The sequence below is a fragment of the Oncorhynchus mykiss genome, chromosome 8, assembly GCF_013265735.2.
Source record: "Oncorhynchus mykiss isolate Arlee chromosome 8, USDA_OmykA_1.1, whole genome shotgun sequence".
Lineage (NCBI taxonomy): Eukaryota > Metazoa > Chordata > Actinopteri > Salmoniformes > Salmonidae > Oncorhynchus > Oncorhynchus mykiss.
The window spans coordinates 60,814,777-60,831,094 of NC_048572.1; the positions used below are offsets into that span (position 1 = coordinate 60,814,777).

Below are 16,318 nucleotides of genomic sequence, written 5' to 3' on the forward strand. Positions count from 1 at the left end.
TATAGTTTTGGTAAGTCGGTTAGGACATCTACTTTGTGCATGACACAAGTAGTTTTTCCAGAATTGTTTACAGACAGATTATTTCGTTTATAATTCACTGTATCACAATTCCAGTGGGTCAGATGCTTACATACACTAAGTTGACTGTGCCTTTAAACAGCTTGGAAAATTCCAGAAAATGATGTCATGGCTTTAGAAGCTTCTGATAGGCTAATTGACATAATTTGAGTCAATTGGAGGTGTACCTGTGGACGTATTTCAAGGCCTACCTTCAAACTCAGTGCCTCTTTGCTTGTCATCATGGGAAAATCAAAAGAAATTAGCCACGACCTCAGAAAAAAAATTGTAGACCTCCACAATCTGGTTCATCCTTGGGAGCAATTTCCAAACACCTGAAGATACCACGTTCATCTGTTAAAACAATAGTATAACAATAGAATAAACACCATGGGATCACACAGTCGTCATACCGCTCAGAAAGGAAATGCGTTCTGCCTCCTAGAGATTAACGTACTTTGGTGCTAAATGTGCAAATCAATCCCAGAACAAAGGACCTTGTGAAGATGCTGGAGGAAACAGGTACAAAAGTATCTATATCCACAGTAAACAAGTCCTATATCGACATAACCTGAAAGGCCGCTCCGCAAGTAAGAAGCCACTACTCCAAAAAAAGCCAGACTACGGTGTGTAACTGCACATGGGGACAAAGATGGTTATTTTTGGAGAAATGTCCTCTGGTCTGATGAAACAAAAATAGAACTGTTTGGCCATAATGAATATCATTATGTTTGGAGGAAAAAGGGGGATGCTTGCAAGCCGAAGAACACCATCCCAACCGTGAAGCACGGGGTGGCAGCATCATGTTGTGTGGGTGCTTTGCTGCAGGAGGGACTGGTGCACTTCACAAAATAGATGGCATCATGAGGTAGGAAAAGTATGTGGATATATTGAAGCAACATCTCAAGACATCAGTCAGGAAGTTAAAACTTGGTCGCAAATGGGTCTTCCATATGAACATATCAACAAGCATACTTCCAAAGGTGTGGCAAAATTGCTTAAGGACAACAAAGTCAAGGTATTGGAGTTGCCATCACGAAGCCCTGACCTCAATCCTATAGAACATTTGTGGGCAGAACTGAAAAAGCGGTTGCAAGCATTGAGACCTACAAACCTGACTCGGTTACACCAGCTCTGTCAGGAGGCATGGGCCAAAATTCACCCAACTTATTCTGGGAAGCTTGTGGAAGGCTACCCGAAACGTTTGACCCAAGTTAAACAATTTAAAGGCAATGCTACCAAATACTAATTGAGTGTATCTAAACTTCTGACCCACTGGGAATGTTATGAAAGAAATTCAAGCTGAAATGAATCATTATCTCTACTATTATTCTGACATTTCACATTCTTAAAATAAAGTGGTGATCCTAACTGACCTAAGACAGGGAATTGTTACAAGGATTAAATGTCAGGAATTGTGTGAAACTGAGTTTAAATGTATTTGGCTAAGGTGTATGTAAACTTCCGACTTCAACTGTATGTTCAGATAACACAGCTCTGTATGTATGAAGACAGTGTTTGTATGTATAAAGACATGGTGTAATTTAGTAATTGCTGTGTGTCTTTCTCTACATTTCCTCTGGTCTCCAGTCTCTGTGGAATGACAGCTTGTATGCTGAGGTGTTTTTTGTCATTTTATCAGACTTATCCAGAGCCACTGACAGGAGCACTTAGGGTTATGTTCCTTGCTCAAGGGCGGACTTTTCACCTCGTCGGCTCAGGGATTTGAACCAGCAAACTTTCGGTTACTGGCCCAACATTCTTAACTGCTACCTGCTGCCCCAATACAGAGAGAATGCGCCCCAAACTGCACCCTATTCCCTATTTAGTACTGTACTTCTGACTCATTGTTAGTGTGACTCTCTTCAGCACAGAGGTCCATACAGTACGCCAACGCTACAGCTGCTGTCGTCACTGTCTGTCTTAGTCATCCTCAGCACCCCAGCCTTCTGCTACTGTGGAAATGTCAGCTATGCATAATTAGAATGGTTTATTCCTATATTCCTGTTGAATCTGATTTAGTTCCCCTTCCCTTACAGGGAACCTGCTGTTTGTGGGGTTTTCCCTCACATAGAACTACTGTTTGTGGGGTTTTCCCTCACATAGACCTACTGTTTGTGGGGTTATCCCTCACCATAGACCTACTGTTTGTGGGGTTTTCCCTCACATAGACCTACTGTTTGTGGGGTTTTGTGTGGATCTTATCAGGTACATTTGTAGATCTTTCAGCATAACCTAAAAATCCATTCAGTGACCGTTATGCCAAAGATAATGTATAAAGTTCCACTTGCAATAGATGTCAATGTTTTTCAGTACTGTATATGCTATAATCAGTGGTGTGAAGTACTTAAGAAAATATACTGGGATTATCTGTACTTTACTATTTATAATGTTGGACTACTTTTACTTTTACTTCACTACATTCCTATTGAAAATAATGTACTTTTTACATTTTCCCTGACCCCCAAAAAGTACTTGTTACATTTTGAATGTTTAGCAGGACAGGAGAATTGTCTAATTCACACACTTATCAAGAGAACATCGCTGGTCATCCCTACTGTACTGCCTCTGATCTGGCTGACTCACCAAACACATGCTTTGCTTGGAGCATGCCACTGGCTGTCCGTAAATACAACAAATATTTAAAATGGTACCGCCTGGTTTGCTTCATATAAGGAATTTGAAAAGATGTATACTTTTGCTTTTACTTTTGCAATTACATTTACTTTTGATATTTTAGTATATTTAAAACCAAATACTTTTACTCAAGTAGCATTTCCCTGGGTGACTTTTACTTTTACTTGAGTCATTTTCTATTAAGGTATCTTTACTTGTACTGAAGTATGACAATTGGGTACTTTTTCCACCAATGGCTAAAATGCCATGGTTATGGCCCATACAGTGCATGGCATATAGAGCTGTACTGACCATAAATAAACACCAGAGGGCGACCAATGCCTGTGTATAGTCAATCCTCCAACAACAACCTGTTGTTGATTAGAAAGAGTAGAAATGGGAGAAATGTTGTAAGGAGAGAAAAATTCCACAAATGGTGAAATACATTACTTTTGAAGTTAAATCCTATATTACACAATCATTAAGTCATCATGTTTCAAATACTGAGCTATTGAACAATAATGATTGTTGTTTTATGGCTCAAATACCTTATCCTCTAGCTAGCACCCTAACTGTGCAACAACTGGTTGAATCAATGTGTGTAGTGGCATACAGTTGAGCAGACAAATGTTTAGAATTTCCACACATGGGGATTTTTTGTTGTTGCAGGGACTGACATTTTTTGGGGCCTTTTATAAATGCATTTCATGCTATTCTAAAGTCATTTACATGATAGAAGACATAAGCAGAATATTTGTTAATGCCACACAAATGCCCAAATGCAGGCTACTGTGCAACTCGCTTTTCAGGTAGGATGCAATTTTGGAACTTTATACATTTTTTGTATTTATAATCATTTGTTTATACCATTATCATTATTTTATATCACTGTTATTATTGTAGGCTTATTTGATCATCTAAACCCGTTCTTTAAATATGCTAAATGTGTTTTGTTTCATTCTGTTTAGACATTTTTGTTGGTTAAATTAAGTTTGATATGTCTTTCGAATGGTGTACTCCTTATTTAGTTTAATATACGTTATAAGTCAAATAAATATCATTAACCTATTGCTGTCATTTATTGGGTTTAAACCAGTTCGCAAGTGTTTAATTTAATTCTGTTGAGCCATTTTCTTTGTCCAAATGAAGTTTCAACTGTAATGTTGTGTTGGCCGTGATGTAATATCCTGCCCGTATTTTCCCCATAAACAATGGCTTGACACAGTTATTACCCTAATAATGTTTGGAAACTTTTGTGAAGGTTTGGTGGTGTGCGGCTGTTAGCATATTATACTGCAGGCCTGTGATATGAAGGCAATGTGCACCGGCGCTCCAACAGACTCCGACATTTGAACTTGAGGTGAGGAAGAATGATTTAGGCCTACCAGAGTTACTCCTATAATCTAACAATATAATTCTTATCTTTATTTTTTTAAATCAGATACATTTTTTGGGGCCCACGTGTATGGCTATAGTCCAATCTGTAGACCTATAGTTGACGTTGTATCTGACAAGTATAAAGAAATGGATGTTGGTGTCGTAGCATGCTGCCGGCATATCTCTCTCTCTCTAGGGCCTAAGCTTTTCTTCCTTTATATTTAGTTTTTAACTATTAATATCACACAGTGAACACCTAAGCCTAATAGGTCCATGCATGCAATGCCCTGATGCATTTGGTGCTCAAATCTCTGACAGCTGAACCATGAGGTGGACAATTATTGTTTTAGGAAATTAAAAATCAATAAAACAATAGGCTATAACGTTTTGCATATGCTACACATCAAAACACGGGGAATAGTGTTTTTGTAATTTGTTCTAGGCTGTTTTTAAGGACATGTAAATGTGCTTCATTTGGCCGATATCGCTTGTCTATTGATGGTGCCGGCTGCGTGGATGGACACCCTGATGGATTACGCATATTGAACCGGTAGGCCTATATTTCTTAAAATTCTGATACATTAAAATCTTCCCTGTCACTTTTCCGGGGCCAACCTCTGGATTGTTGACCTCTGCTGACCCTGAGCCTGCCTGCCGTCCAGTACCGTTGCCCAACCTCTGGTTTACTGACCCCTGCCTGCCTTGACCTGTCTATTGCCTGCCCTTGTTGGAATATTAAACCATTGTCAATAAGACGTGTCTGCATCTGGGTCTTACCTTGATTCCTGACACAAGGTAGGGGTGGTATACAGAAGATAACCCTATTTGGTAAAATGCCAAGTCCATATTATGGCAAGAACAGCTCAAATAAGCAAAGAAAAATGACAGTCCATCATTACTTTAAGACATAAAGGCAGTCAAAACGTCTCTTCAAAGTGCAGTCACAAAAACCATCAAGCGTTATGATGAAACTGTCTCTCATGAGGACCGCCACAGGAAAGGAGACCCAGAGATACCTCTGCTGCAGAGAATACGTTCATTAGAGTTACCAGACTCAGATTGGAGCCCAAATAAATGCTTCACAGTGTTCAAGTAACAGACACATCTCAAAATCAACTGTTCAGAGGAGACTGTGTGAATCAGGCCTTCATCGTCGAATTTCTGCAAAGAAACCACTACTTAAGGACATCAATAATAATAAGAGACTTGCTTGGGCCAAGAAATACAAGCAATGGACATGAGACCAGTGGAAATCTGTCCTTTGGTCTGATGAGTCCATATTTGCAAATATTTATTTTCAACCAGTGTCTTTGTGAGACGCAGATTAGGTGAATGGATGTTCTCCGCATCAGTGGTTCCCACCATGAAGCATGGAGGAGGAGGTGTGATGGTGTGGGGGTGCTTTGCTGGTGACACTGTCTGTAATTTACTTAGAATTCAAGGCACACTTAACCAGCATGTTTACCACAGCATTCTGCAGCAATACGCCATCCCATCTGGTTTGCGCTTAGTCCCACTATCATTTGTTTTTCAACAGGACAATGACCCAACCCACCTCAAGTCTGTGTAAGGGCTATTTGACCAAGAAGGATAGGGATGGAGTGCTGCATCAGATGACCTGGCATCCACAATCACCTGACCTCAACCAAATTGAGATGGTTTGGGATGAGTTGGACCGCAGAGCGAAGGAAAAGCAGCCAACAAGTGCTCAGCATATGTGGGAACTCCTTCAAGACTGGAAAAGCAATCCAGGTGAAGCTGGTTGAGAGAATGCTAAGAGTGTGCAAAGCTGTCATCGAGGCAAAGGGTGGCTACTTTGAAGAATCTAAAATATGAAATATATTTTGATTTGTTAAACACTTTTTTTTGGTAACTACATGGTTCCATATGTGTGATTTCATGGTTGTGATGTCTTCAATGTTATTCTACAATGTAGAAAATAGTACAAATAAAGAAAAACCCTTGAATGAGCAAGTGTGTCCAAACGTTTGATTGGTATTGTATATGAAAAATAAAACTTTACTTAGATAGGTATTCAGACTCTTTGATGTTTCTACAACTTGATTGCAGTCCACCTGTGGTACATTCAATGGATTGGACATGATTTGGAGAAGCACACACCTGTCTATATAAGGTTTCACAGTTGACAGTGCATGTCAGAGCAAAATCCAAGCCATGAGGTCGAAGGAATTGTCCGTAGAGCCCTGAGACAGGATTGTGTGGAGGCACAGATCTAAGGGAAGGGTACCAAAACATTTCTGCAGCATTGAAGGTCCCCAAGAACACAGTGGTCTCCGTCATTCTTAAATGGAAGAAGTTTGGCAACACCAAGACTCTTTCTAGAACTAGCTGCCCGGCCGAACTGAGCAATCGGAGGAGAAGGGCCTTGGTCAGGGAGGTGACCAAGAACCCGATGGTCACTCTGACAGAGCTCCAGAGTTCCTCTTTGGAGATGGGAGAACCTTCCAGAAGGACAACCATCTCTGCAGAAGTTCAACAATCAGGTCTTTATGGGAGAGTGGCCAGACGAAAGCGACTCCTCAGTAAAAGGCACATGACAGCCTGCTTGGAGTTTTCTAAAAGGCACCTGAAGGACTCTCAGACCAAGAGAAACAAGATTCTCTGGTCTGATGAAACCAAGATTGGCCTGAATGCCTACCGTGAACGATATAAAGTACAGAGAGATCCTTGATGAACACCTACTCCAGAGTGCTCAGGACCTCAGACAGTGGTGAAGGTTCACCTTCCAACAGGACAACGACCCTAAGCATTCAGCCAAGACAACACAGGAGTGTCTGAATGTCCTTGAGTGGCCCAGCCAGAGCCCAGACTTTAACCTGATTGAACATCTGTGAAGAGATTTGAAAATAGCTGTGCAGCGACACTCCCCATCCAACCTGACAGAGCTTGAGAGAATCTGCAGAGAAGAATGGGAGAAACTCCCCAAATACAGGTGTGCCAAGCTTGTAGCGGCATACCCAAGAAGACTTGAGGCTGTAATCGCCGCAAATGTTACTTCGACAAAGTACTGAGTCAAGGGTGTGAATGCTTATGTAAATGTGATATTTCCGTTTTTTTATACATTTGCAAATATTTCTAAAAAACAGTTTTTGCTTTGCCATGATGGGGTATTGTGTGTAGATAAGGGGAAAAGCTATTGAATCAATTTTAGAATAAGGCTGTAGTGGAAAATGTTAAGGGGTATGAAAACTTTCCGAACGTACTATATATAGTATAGGTTACAGTAGGCTACAAAAACCAGTGACACACTCACCCAATGATAAAGATGAAGCATAGGCTACTCACCGGTGATGGCCGATGCTCTCGTGTCAATATCTCAAGATAAGGTACTTCGAAAAACAGTGCTGTTGGCTCAGAATCGCTCAAAAATTCAACAGGAATAACACTCAATGTCAGACTAGAGAAAATGGTGGCACATGTATTATCAATTGCATTATGTGACAATTCACAGAAGGAAACACAGAGAACTGTTTTTACCCCTGGTGGATTAGGTCAAAGGTCACTGGATCTGTCTCAAATGGCACCCTATTACCCATAGAGCTCTGGTCAAAAGTAGTGCACTATAAAGGGAATATGGTGCCATTTGGGACAACTGCTAAATTATTCTCATTCTGTAATATGTTCTCTCAGCATGTTAGTATATTTATAAGACGAAAAGGCTACATGATGAAGAGAATTGTTAGTTTCTATAGACAGATCAGTCTTCTCTTTTCAGCAGTAGGCATTAGCTTTCCAAACGGTAGGCCTACATTTTTCTCACAATTTGTATTTGAACATTTGTCAAAGGCAAACTGACAGCCGCAACCAACAATAGAAATATAATCCACACATGGCAGTTCCCATTCAAGTCAGGACTGGCAGCCATTGCAAGTGTCAAAGTGCCAGTGTTAGCGGTTCCAAAATCCTTCTATGGAGAACAAGCTGTTCTATATTCGGCACATGTGCTGTGATAAAACTTATTCCACAGCTATTTTTTAGAAGCTATTGATCCTGTGGTAAAATTATGCTCTCACGTGTAGTATTTTGAAGTATTTTACTGCTGTCTGTTCAGACAGGAGTAATATCATTTTGGGGGAAATGATTTCAGTTTATCAGGGGGTTCTGCAGCACCCCTACTTTCTGCGGCGATAATGACAGGGTGCCATTTTTGGTTGATTTCACATTGAATTGACATTAGTTGAAAACTCAACCAAAAGTTAAATCAAAGCTAGACTTGAACTGACGTCTGTGCCTAGTGGGACCTGAGATCCACATGCCCATCTAGAGCTGCTTTCTAGAAATGTGAGTGATATTCTAGTGCACAGCGCTGATGATTTTGGGCGGTTTTATCAACCTCTCCAGCAGAAATGAAATATGCTATTAAGTTATTTACCCTGGCTGTCTGAAAAAGCATTAGGGGAACAAAACTCCAAAGAGTATCTGTCACGCCCTGGCCTTAGTATTTTGTGTTTTCTTTATTATTTTGGTCAGGCCAGGGTGTGACATGGGTATTTATGTGGTGTGTTTTTGTCTAGGGGTTTTTTGTAGGTTATGGGATTGTGGTTAGTGAAGTAGTCTAGGAAAGTCTATGGTTGCCTGGAGTGGTTCTCAATCAGAGGCAGGTGTTTATCGTTGTCTCTGATTGGGAACCATATTTAGGCAGCCATATTCTTTGAGTATTTCGTGGGTGATTGTTCCTGTCTCTGTGTTTGTTGCACCAGATAGGGCTGTTTCGGTTTTTCACGGTTCTTGTATATTGTCCGTATTTTTCTTCTTTATTAAAGATGTATAAAGATAACCACGCTGCATTTTGGTCCTCCTCTCTTTCACCGGAAGAATCCCGTAACAGCATCTGCATTTCAAACCCAGAACAGAGCGTGGTAGAGCAGCATGATGAGCCGAGCAGCACAAACCTAGGGGGAGTCCCAAATGACACACTGTTCCCTACGTAGTGCACTACTTTTGACCAGAGCCCTATGGGTTTAAAAGTAGTGCAATGTAGGGAATACGGTGCCATTTGGGACGCGGACCAAATGGCCTCAGATTATTCAACATAACAGCCACCGCTGCCTCTGCTCTGACCCGCTGAGTGCTGGTCGGGTGAAACACAGAACACAGAAACACCTCCACAGATTCAAAGCTACCAACCTGCCTCTTGTTTCTCCTCATCACAAGAACAAACCCTGCTGATGTAGCACAGAGCTATGGGCCTTAAACTAAATACTAAGGTTTTCCAGAAATCCCAGTTGGAAGGCCACTGGATGTCCTGCTTATTCCCTCATGAAAAACATGGGAATTTGTGGAAAGTTACTAGAATTTTACAATGCTATTTCTGTTAAATTAGTCCCATCGTTTGTAATACCCGAACCCTGACCCCCTCCCTCTCACTGCTCTCTGTTAACCTCAGCTGCCCAACCAAGCGGACCTCTCCTTTATATCCCATTGCTATGGAACCGTTTCGCCTGCGTGGTTGTGAAAACCTAAGCTGTGTGTGAATGACTTGGTGGGGGTTACAGTTAATCAAGCTGCGGTGCCACATAGCGTCGGTTCCTGTGAAAACCCTGCCTTAGCTCTCCTCTCACACAGACAGCCATCAAGACCACCGTTAAAGCAATCATTGAGCACAGCTATTTTATGTGTGTTTGATGGTGAAAGCTGGCTCTCAGTCCTCCCTGTGTTACTGAGCCCGGCCCTGCTCAGTTGAGTGATGTGTGGCAGGCAGGCCAGGCTGTAGCAGCAGACAGCAGTATGGTGGGTTCCGTGTGTTCCGTGTCTTCTATGTCTTCTGTTGTGTTCCGCTGCTCCTCCCTCATCAGGCTGTGGTGGATCTAGAAGGCTGGCTGGGTTCCAGAACCCTGGCCTCTACCTTCTGTGCTCCGCTCAATAGCATCATGGGCAGCACCCACCACCGGGAGATCTACATTGTTTGACTCTCTCATCTGGTAGCCATGAAAGCACATTTGCATACCTATGTATTTAAAAAAGGACATAGATGTATTATCAGACCAATGTACCCATATCTACATATTTTCTAAATCCATCCTCTCGTTTATTATGTTATTGATGGTTTTACTGATTATACAACTTTTTTAAAGATTGATAACCCATAACAACGCATGCCTTCTCATGGAAATGTGATTTATAGAAGTCATCCCAACCCGATCTAGCCAAACGCTCACTAACAGTAAGGTGCACTGTGCAAAGTGACATGTGTACTGTGCTCTTCCTTCTATTACCAAGATAAGGATGTCATTGCAGATGCTGTTTGCTGTGCAGTCTAGTGATGCTTGTATCTCTCATGGATGCTGCCTCTCATCTGTGGAATGTCTCTGTTGAATTGTTCAAGTGTGCGTGGCCATATTCTGGGTTACATTTTGGTTCCGCTACCCCATCTGGTATTGGCACCAGTCCTCAGTTGTGTTGCCAAAACGTGCTGTAGTTATGTACTGTATGTTAGTATTAAGAAGCAGAGGGGAATACATATGGAGTTCATCATGTAGCCTTTCGTCTTATAGACCTACTAACATGCTGAGAGAACATATTACAGAATGAGAATGACCTAGGATGTGTCCCAAATGGCACCATATTTCCTTTATAGTGCACTACTTTTGACCAGAGCCCTATGGATAATAGGGTGCCATTTGAGACATCGATAGTGACCTTTGACCTAATCCACCAGGGATTAAAAACAGTTCTCTGTGTTTCCTTTTGTGATTTGTCACATAATGCAATTGATAGTGTAAGGCCCAACGCAGAAGATGAGAACCAGGTACAGGGAGTGAACCATTTAATACAGACGGACATGTAACGGAACAGGGACAGCGTCTGGACATAAACACGACACGACAAAATGCTACTTCAGGGAACAAAACATAGGAGCAGACATACAGTGCCTTGCGAAAGTATTCGGCCCCCTTGAACTTTGCGACCTTTTGCCACATTTAAGGCTTCAAACATAAAGATATAAAACTGTATTTTTTTGTGAAGAATCAACAACAAGTGGGACACAATCATGAAGTGGAACGACATTTATTGGATATTTCAAACTTTTTTAACAAATCAAAAACTGAAAAATTGGGCGTGCAAAATGATTCAGCCCCCTTAAGTTAATACTTTGTAGCGCCACCTTTTGCTGCGATTACAGCTGTAAGTCGCTTGGGGTATGTCTCTATCAGTTTTGCACATCGAGAGACTGACATTTTTTCCCATTCCTCCTTGCAAAACAGCTCGAGCTCAGTGAGGTTGGATGGAGAGCATTTGTGAACAGCAGTTTTCAGTTCTTTCCACAGATTCTCGATTGGATTCAGGTCTGGTCTTTGACTTGGCCATTCTAACACCTGGATATGTTATTTTTGAACCATTCCATTGTAGATTTTGCTTTATGTTTTGGATCATTGTCTTGTTGGAAGACAAATCTCCGTCCCAGTCTCAGGTCTTTTGCAGACTCCATCAGGTTTTCTTCCAGAATGGTCCTGTATTTGGCTCCATCCATCTTCCCATCTTCCCTGTCCCTGCTGAAGAAAAGCAGGCCCAAACCATGATGCTGCCACCACCATGTTTGACAGTGGGGATGGGGTGTTCAGCTGTGTTGCTTTTACGCCAAACATAACGTTTTGCATTGTTGCCAAAAAGTTCAATTTTGGTTTCATCTGACCAGAGCACCTTCTTCCACATGTTTGGTGTGTCTCCCAGGTAGCTTGTGGCAAACTTTAAACAACACTTTTTATGGATATCTTTAAGAAATGTCTTTCTTCTTGCCACTCTTCCATAAAGGCCAGATTTGTGCAATATACGACTGATTGTTGTCCTATGGACAGAGTCTCCCACCTCAGCTGTAGATCTCTGCAGTTCATCCAGAGTGATCATGGGCCTCTTGGCTGCATCTCTGATCAGTCTTCTCCTTGTATGAGCTGAAAGTTTAGAGGGACGGCCAGGTCTTGGTAGATTTGCAGTGGTCTGATACTCCTTCCATTTCAATATTATCACTTGCACAGTGCTCCTTGGGATGTTTAAAGCTTGGGAAATCTTTTTGTATCCAAATCCGGCTTTAAACTTCTTCACAACAGTATCTCGGACCTGCCTGGTGTGTTCCTTGTTCTTCATGATGCTCTCTGCGCTTTTAACGGACCTCTGAGACTATCACAGTGCAGGTGCATTTATTCGGTGACTTGATTACACACAGGTGGATTGTATTTATCATCACTAGTCATTTAGGTCAACATTGGATCATTCAGAGATCCTCACTGAACTTCTGGAGAGAGTTTGCTGCACTGAAAGTGAAGGGGCTGAATAATTTTGCACGCCCAATTTTTCAGTTTTTGATTTGTTAAAAAAGTTTGAAATATCCAATAAATGTCGTTCCACTTCATGATTGTGTCCCACTTGTTGTTGATTCTTCACAAAAAAATACAGTTGTATATCTTTATGTTTGAAGCCTGAAATGTTGCAAAAGGTCGCAAAGTTCAAGGGGGCCGAATACTTTCGCAAGGCACTGTATATGCAGGGGCAATCAACAAAGTGAGGGAGTCCAGGTGAGTTCAATGAGCACAGCTGCTCGTAATGATGGTAACAGGTGCATATGATGACGGGTAGCCTGGCGCCCTCGAGCGCCAGGGAGTGGGGGAGCGGGAGCAGGCTTGACAGATAGTATATGTGCAACCATTTTTTTTATAGTCTGACATTCTGAGTGTTATTCCTGTTGATGTGTTGCAGGGTTGATCTGGGAGGATGAGGCCACCCAGCAGATCCTGTCCAAGGAGCTGTCTAAGCTGAGGAAGATCCCCTACAGACGCCTACAAGACTCCAGCCCCCATGTCTATAGCAGCAGCAAATCCAGGTCACTGTTCTAACAGGCAGCACCATCCATTACACCTGTGCAAACACACACGGACACATGCAGACAGACAGACAGGCAGGAATATTAGATGTTAGAATATGATGACTGATGAGCTGGTTTATGTCTGAACGGATCTAGTTTCTAGCTCTGGATGGTCCAGGTTATCTGTCTGTTCCTGTTTGTTCATGTGTTTTTTTTGTTGTTGTTTTTTTCTACCTTTATTTAACTAGGCAAGTCAGTTTAGAACAAATTCTTATTTTCAATGACGGCCTAGGAACAGTGGGTTAACTGCCTGTTCAGGGGCAGAACGTCAGATTTGTACCTTGTCAGCTCGAGGATATGAACTTGCAACCTTTCGGTTACTAGTCCAACGCTCTAACCACTAGGCTACCCTGCCGCATCTGTCTCTCTCCTTCTCTCCTTTTTCTATCTCTCTTTTTGTCTTTATGTGTCTCTTTCCATCTCTCTCTTTCTCTATCTATTTATTGCTGTCTCTCGCACACTTACTCACACCTCTCACTCTCCATGTCTGGTCCAGACCCTCTACCCAGGCTATGGACCCAGGAGACCAAAAGATCAAGCCTGTGGAGGTGGAGCTCAGTAGAAACCTTCAGAACGTCCTACAGCATCTGGGCCTCCTTTCCCAGGCCTCATCCCCCACTGGCCCCAAGAGTCCCAGCAAGGTAAGGGCCCCCCCCTGGCCACCTTCAGAACCGTGCCCTCCAGACCCCCAGGCCCTTGCTTTAGCCTGGGATGAGCAGCTGGATCCTTTTTTACAACTCCATGGATGCACGTCTCTATAAACACACACTCATGTGTACACACACACACACACACACACACATCACACATCACACATACACACATACACACACACAAACTGACGCTGTGGGAGCTGTATCATTATCTATCCCCTTCTGAAGGGTTGGTGAATGGCTGTTGGTTGACCATTCACAGGGATAGTTTCCTGCTGGATTATTATGATTGAGATAATGCCCTCCGAGTGTTCAGGAGTTCACTTCCTTAATTAGTAACACCCACATGATGGGCTCAATGTAATTTCTGTTGAGGGGGGTGACCAACATGGCCTAGCTGAATGAGAGGGCCAAACCCCTGCTGAGGTCCAGGCATTGAGGGGTTGGGGAGGGTACCCCTTTATTTTTCGAGAATGGGGAGAGTAGCCCTTTATTTATTAAGGATGGGGTTGGTGGAAAACATTGGGGGGGGGGGCTTTCGTTTGAGATGAGCATGTGGGAGATGGATGGATCTTAGAGTGTTGTTGACCCATCCGTATAGTGTACTGCTTAGGAAGATATTACATAATCTCTTCTTACTGTTAACATATTAGCAATTAACATTTCATTTGATGGTGGTGTATTAGCTGGGGATTTAAGTGAAGCACTAAGTAAAGATGAACACTTTGATCTATTTGATAACACTTTCTATGAAGTTAATGTATAATGCTACATAATTACCTTTATATAATGCCTTATAATACACAAATAATGTGTTTTATTATCTTGCAGAGTGACCGTTACCAATCTGGCGTCTTCTCTGACTACTACCGGCCCAAGTCCCAGGGAGAGGGACATTTTTCCCCACTGTCCTTATTCCAGCCTCCCTACCAGGACAGCCACTCTGCAGGGGACGGAGACCTCCTTGTGGCTGCCCTTAGGCACTACCTGTCTGCGCAGGGACCGCCCCAGACCGGGGGGGCCCCCAAAGTCCCAACCTTGCCCTCCCCGCTACGCCCCTCCTACAGCAACAGTATAGACAGTGCTGGGCCTAAAGAGAACTCTCAATCCCAAACACCCAACCTGGATAGACTTTTACTCCTCCCGACAGCTGGAGCCAGTCAACCCTCTAGTCCAAAAGACCCCTTCAATCCAATGGATGGTATGTGCTGCTTTTTACTGTACAAGTTCTTCCTTATTATTCCTACGTGAACAAATGAGCGCTATCAATAGTTATGGAGCCGCTGAAAATAACGGTATAGCATGTTATTAGTTGTTAATTAAGGCATTGACATCTACCATAGTTGGAACTCCCTCTTATCTTCCCTTCTCCCCTCTCATTCTCTTCTATCCTCATCTTCTCTTTGCTCCTCTCCTCTTCTCTCCCATCCTCCTCTCATCCCCCTCTCCTCTTTCCTCCTCCACAGAGGTGTTCATCCAGAAGGTTCTGAAGAACGTGGGCAGACACAATGTGGACGTGGACGACATGAGTCCAAAAGACCTGGACCAGCTGTCTACACTGATCGCTAACGCCCTACAGGTAGAATAAACAACAACGTTTTTGTACTTGTCTTTCTTGCACAAACCCTCACACCTTTGTTACTAGCACTGATTTTGCTGATAGCTGCGTTTTTTTAGGAAGATTTTATTTGGAATGAATGGGATGTTTTGTTGTCTTACCTAGACACCGTAGTTGAATGCACTGTCTGTAGTTTCTCTGGATAAGAGCGTCTGATAAATGACCAAGATGTAAATGTGAATGCAGGTAGTGGATAAAAAACAGCCCCAGGCCAGACCAGGACCAAGAGACCTGGGGGAGGAAGAGGAGCAGGAGGATGAGGAAGGGAATGAGGGGCCTGGAGAACAGGGGCCCTGGGAACAGGAGGAGGAGAAGGAGGACAGTGACCCTCCATCCGCCACAGAGAAAACAGCTCCGGAGAGCACTCCCCTAGAGGAGTCTGTGGTCCAAGGTACACAAACCTGACAGACCTGGTCACTTGGAGAAGAACTCCATCTGTAGTATTAACTCACCAACACCTTTGTATACTCATTGTCTTTCCATGCCAACTTCAGGGTGACTAGTTCATATTGGCCGCTCTGTTGATTTGAAATGCAGTCAGACTTTGGCAAAAAAGTATCAGCTAAAAATATTGACAAACCATAAGTTTCCCTTCGCCTTCTAAAAGGGAAGAGTATATCTGCGTGGCTGTTATTTGAGATATGCAGAGTCGGTTTGCTTTCTGCTTAATATTATTCTTGTTGTCAGTAAACACTCAGTCTCTGTTATTTCCTGATAGAGCGACAAATGGAGGGAGACAGAGAGCCAGCAGGCTCCAATGACAAGGTACCCCCATTTTGATTCTTAAAGTGATAAAGGGTTTGAAAGAAAGTGGAAATGTCAAACGGAATACTGACATTATAAACGGTGATATTATACCGTGTGTAGGGTATGAATCATCCAGAAGAGCTGATTTTCAAAAGGATTTTGATGATAAATCTGCAATGTACTGTAGACAGTAAAACAGTTAGTATACACAACATAGAGAAGAAGTATGTTTTGAAAAACAGATTGAAAGTGTTGTAATGTTGTCAGTTTGCATACCTATCTTTCAAACATTTATCATTGGCTTCTGTCTTTCCTGCTTTCCTAGAATTTGATGAGAGAAGCAAATTGCCTCCTCTCCCCCATCAAAACAGT

General features: G+C 42.5%; 1 protein-coding gene across 1 annotated transcript in view; it reads left to right on the forward strand.

Moving 5' to 3' along the window:
- Positions 1 to 16,318, forward strand: part of LOC110530265 (receptor-type tyrosine-protein phosphatase N2) — a 148,120-nt gene that overhangs the window by 28,826 nt on the left and 102,976 nt on the right. Inside the window, exons 4-9 of the mRNA XM_021613182.2 lie at positions 12,763 to 12,886; positions 13,425 to 13,569; positions 14,413 to 14,782; positions 15,048 to 15,160; positions 15,386 to 15,590; positions 15,918 to 15,964. Coding sequence (XP_021468857.2) covers positions 12,763 to 12,886; positions 13,425 to 13,569; positions 14,413 to 14,782; positions 15,048 to 15,160; positions 15,386 to 15,590; positions 15,918 to 15,964 — 1,004 coding nt within the window. The remainder of the gene's footprint in view (positions 1 to 12,762; positions 12,887 to 13,424; positions 13,570 to 14,412; positions 14,783 to 15,047; positions 15,161 to 15,385; positions 15,591 to 15,917; positions 15,965 to 16,318) is intronic.